Source organism: Colobus angolensis, unplaced genomic scaffold (genome assembly GCF_000951035.1).
Source record: "Colobus angolensis palliatus isolate OR3802 unplaced genomic scaffold, Cang.pa_1.0 Scaffold158, whole genome shotgun sequence".
NCBI classification, from domain to species: Eukaryota; Metazoa; Chordata; class Mammalia; order Primates; family Cercopithecidae; genus Colobus; species Colobus angolensis.
In genome coordinates this window covers 1,177,420-1,182,371 of record NW_012114688.1, presented here as the reverse complement: position 1 = coordinate 1,182,371, position 4,952 = coordinate 1,177,420, and the positions used below count along the sequence as shown (strand labels likewise).

General features: G+C 36.4%; 1 protein-coding gene across 7 annotated transcripts in view; it reads right to left on the bottom strand.

The window, feature by feature from the left end:
* Positions 1-4,952, bottom strand: part of SGIP1 (SH3-domain GRB2-like (endophilin) interacting protein 1) — a 225,268-nt gene that overhangs the window by 84,218 nt on the left and 136,098 nt on the right. For 5 of the 7 annotated variants that reach the window (XM_011936848.1, XM_011936846.1, XM_011936847.1 and 2 more), the window contains one exon: positions 4,628-4,639. The exons of the other annotated variants lie outside the window; for them this stretch is intronic. In XM_011936848.1, the coding sequence (XP_011792238.1) occupies positions 4,628-4,639 (12 nt within the window). The remainder of the gene's footprint in view (positions 1-4,627; positions 4,640-4,952) is intronic. 7 annotated transcript variants of the gene reach the window in all.

Genomic DNA, 4,952 nt, shown 5'->3' with positions numbered 1-4,952 from the left:
CACACACCAGGGCCTGTCGTGGGGTAGGGGGATGGGGGAGGGATAGAATTAGGAGAAATACTTAATGTAAATGATGAGTTAATGGGTGCAGCAACCAACATGGCACCATGTATACATATGTAACAAACCTGCACATTGTGCAAATGTACCCTAGAGCTTAAAGTATGACAAAAAACAACAACAACAACAACAACAAACACAACAAGCAGATGTATGACTTCTTCCTTTTGCTTTTCAAATCTTGATTATGGCTGCTATCAATTTATTTCAACAATCTCTGATAGCTCTGCCTCTTTAAGAGCTTTCTGATGTAACACGAGTGACTAGGATGTGAGTGGGGAAAGAGCTGTTGATCAGTTTCCCTTTCAATGTATGGGCTAATGCATGGAGTCACTAGAAGCTACCTCCCAAAACCAAAACTAGGAACACAAACACAAAGAAAGTTAGGAGTTTGTTCAAATGTAGAGGATATTCTTTCTAGAACATAGATAGGAAGCAAAAAGTTGCAGCTTTTTACATCTGGGTAGGCCTCCATGGATATCTAGTCCAACTGGCTATATGCTATAGAGAGGAAGGTGAGACTCTGAGATACACAGCTAGTAAGCAGGTAGAACCAGAGACAGAATTCAGATCCCCTATTTCTCATTTTCTCATTCCTTCTATGATGCCAAGCATAGCATTGTTGAATGACTCCAAAAGCAGAGAGTCATTGTGATTAACATCCAGGAGTGGTTATTTTTCAGACCAGTTTATAAGTAGCTAGGATTCTAGATATATTATTCTAACAATTTACTTGTAATACTACAGACTTTATTATTTGCCTTATTTTCCAGGTACTGCTACCTATGGAGTCCACCTTTCTTATAAACCTGCCTGGATGCATCTTAAATAAAATTGTAAAAAAAAAAAAAAACGCCACATAAATACTTGTTTTTGGGCTTAAATTATCTTATTGACTAATCCATACTGTGTTTTGAGAAAAATTCAAACACTTTCATATATGAAACTTTAGACTTTATTATTCTTTAGTGACCAAATTAAAAAGTTCTTTTGTGTAGAAAGAGGTATGGGAATTTCATGACAAACAATTCACTTTTAAAATATAGCAATTAGAGGACTAAAAGTGGCCCAAGATAAAATTGTGAGAAATATGCAAAATATAATCTAGACTGCAAGCATTCAGAGGCAAAACCTTACATACAAGACACTTTATTATTAAGGCAGGTGCAAGAGTAATTGCAGTTTTTTGCCATTACTTTTAATTTAAGGTTATACAGAATACTTTTTCAAAATAATTTCAAATATATTAATTTACCCAATTGAGTCATATCTTAATTTCCAATGAGTTATAAACCTATATTTTAATCACAAGTTCAAGGTTTAATTTTTTTTCTAGTAAAAGACAACCTTGTAATATAGCAGTTTGGAAACTCCATTTGCAAAATGCCTTCAGCAGGGAATAGCTGTTCAAATTCATGTAGTCACAGGCTGATTAAACAGAACCCAAAAGACAGAGCTAGAAGCTGTGCAAAGTGCAGACCCAGAAAGCCTCAAGGTCTATAATTAAGAGCTATCTGAAAGCTTCAAAAGGAAAATAATTCCAGAAGCAAATGGAAGGGCTTTATATATGCCAGTTATCACCACTGAAGAGCAAAAATTGGCTTAGGCTATGCTGGATAAGGACAGAAAAATTATTATCAGCCAGGACGGAAGGGTCTTTGCCTATTCAAAATTTTGCTTTACCCTTTCTCCCATCATTTCCCAAGAATGTCAAAGCCTTTAGTGTTCTATTTCTTGTTTACCAATATACAGAATTTTCTTCAAAGGCAGAAGAAAACTAATTTAATATCTGGTCTTGATATATTCTATAAGCTGAGAGATCTACATCCAAAGTTGCAAACCCAAATGCTTGCAGGAGTAAAAAGTGGGTGGGGGATGGGGAGGGGGTGCTGGGAGCCAGGCACAGACACATTATGAGATTCTGGAAAACTGGCCACTATTCAGTGCACCCCATGTGTGCCACGTGAGAATGTGGGCTTAGTCCTGCCAGGTCTTCAGAGAGATGATGAGCATCCAGATTTTTTTTTTTTTTAATTTGAAATGTTCTAGTTTTGAATTGTGGGCTGAAATTGTTTTTAACTGCACAACCAAACAAAACACCTATTCAGTTGTTCAGAATCTGCAGGAGGTTAATTCACCTCTGATTGCAGCCATTTGTATCATACATAATACACGCTCAGTAAATTCTATCTGCTGTTATTACTGCTTCATTTCTATGTCTGATTACTCAGAGACTTTGCAAGTGGTCTGCTTGTTTTCTGAACAAATTTCCTTCACTCCTAATTAAATACTGTGTTCATTACCTAGATTTCTCTTGGTCTTCCAATGTGGAAAACATTTTATTTTCCCTTCTACTTTTATTTTGGTATTCAACTTAGAGATAACTCTTATTTTATATGTTGAGGCTATTTTCAAAGTGGATAAACACTGCTAATCTGTGATTTTGTCACTGGAATGAAGATCTAGAATGTGGTATATTTCTAAAATTTATATAATTTTCAAAATGAATATATCTACCTAAAAGAAAATACTGCAGCCTACATCCTCAGTCTTCACACTGTTCTTATATGACATGGCAGTTCTGTTTTATTATCTTTTATATAACAGAGTTAGTTTAAATTCAGTTAACCATGATACCTTCATCTTAGTCAATGTGAATAAAGTGTTTTAATATGTTTATCATTTCCAACTAACAAAACAATCTATCCCCCTTGTCACATTCATTAAATAACCCAGATTTTGAAGTTTTATGGCATCCTAATTTGGTAAATTTAGTGCTATAGGGAAACAAAGTTGAGAATGGGCAATTAACTACAAAGCACTAAACAAATATGATTTTTCTATAGCCTCATTTTAGCAAATTGAGTGATTAATGTTAGAGAATTTTCTAGGAAAGAATTAGAATATATGATCACTACATTTATTACTAAGATTCTTATGAGGATTCCTACTTGTTTTTAAATGCTTTAGGGTGAAGACAAACTATCTGGCAAGCATCAGTTTGCCACGCTATTGTAGGTGTTTATCTGTATTTAAACTTCGGTCGACTACAGATTACAAGTTAGATTACAGCGACTGTCTATTATATTCAATCAGACATATTTGAGATGATCTTCTAAAACTTCATTTGGGAAGAGAAACAAAGAACCTGCTAGTCATCAAAATGACCAGGCTGAGGAATCAAGATGGACATTTCCAAAGAAAAATTAGGTGAGGGAGTGACAGGGGGAAATTCTTGCAGTTAAAATTGCCGTGAAGGACAACAGGAGAAAAATTAATGAAAAAGAGAGAAGTTTTAAAGCACCATAGACAAACTTCAGGCCACACAGTCCTGTGGATATTTGAAGTGGCCAAATTTGGTTAATTCAGAAAAACATTCAGGGTCCACAAGAATAAATGAAATTGGAAAAGTGTAAGGAAAGGCTATTAAAGAGCACCAGTAATATTCTGCTGCCACAGAACAGGCGATGCATACTTGATTCTGAATTACTCAGAAGCGGGTCATTTAGCTTAGTAATAATCATAATTGTAGCTCCTTATGTTATTTTTGGAAACCAAAAGAGTGGGGCTCATATTTTGAGACATTTTAATGTTTTGGTCTCATATTTTTGTCCTTCCTGTGTCTCTGTTCCGCCTCCCTCCTATCCTATGGCTTTTCTGTAAGCACAGTATCCTGTATGTGGTGGAGTGGCTGCCAGGATTTGGTCAGTGGGAAGGATAAGAGGTGAAAGCACTTACTGCACCACCCACCTAGGTGCGTTAACAACAAACCAACCACTTGGTGCTGTGAACATGGAACATAATATTTCCTATTTTCCAACAGAGAGGTCACCTCTGTCAGCCATGCATCAGCATCCTGAGAACATGTTCCCAACAAACCAGGCAACCAAGAAGAGAACAAACTCATTTTATTTTTTGAGATCTGTTCCTTGTGTTGCTCTAAAATAAAACGATGTAGGTACATCGTATCAGACTTGTGTTGCCACTAAAAATCACCCACTGCTACTAAAAATTAACATCCAAGAGGTAATTTACATTTTATAAAGATCCTCTTTTCCAGTCTCTGACAATTCCAGGAGGGAATATTTGGATTTACTGAAACAAAAACAAAATAAAACCCCCCAGCTTCCCTACAACTCCCCATTCCCAGGCCAGCTTCATAGGCATTCCAGATGCTACTATGTTGTACACTAATCAAAAATTAACTTAAAAAACATTTGCTTAGCTCATGATATGTATATGTAGCTTGACTAATTCCAGTGGAAACTGCAATAAATGAAACTTAGTACCAAAAATATTTGATCATATGGCTGTGATTGAGGCAGAGGTGAATCTTTAAAATTACCCCAGGGCCCTTAATAACGGGTTTGTAAAATCACTTAGCAACCAACTTCCTTTTTTTTCCCATGTGGCATAATGAGACCTGGTCATGGTTCACAAAGGTTTGTTTTTAAAGTTCAAAACCTTGTTTAAGTGTTAAACACAGTCAGTCATTAGATATGCAGATAATGAAAATAAACAGAATAAATAATGTTTGCCCCAAAAGTGGAAAGGACTTATTTCTTACCGGACTTTTCCTCTAAAAGCGTAGGCATGGGGAGGAAGAATAAAGAGAAAATGAGAGAGGTGAAATGTATTTTCAAGAAGAAACAGGACAAGATTCAGGATAACCTTACTTAAGGCAGCTCTTGAAGGCACTGCTTTTATAACTGCTTCCTGTGGGGGTCTGATATGGTCATTCCTAGGCTGCTGTCTTTAGTTCAAGCTACAGAGAGCATCAGTGTGGACTTCATCTGGGCATCTAAGCACATTCTAAGCTTGCTCTTTCCTTCCTTCCTTCCTTCCTTCCTTCCTTCCTTCCTTCCTTCCTTCCTTCCTTCCTTCCTTCCTTC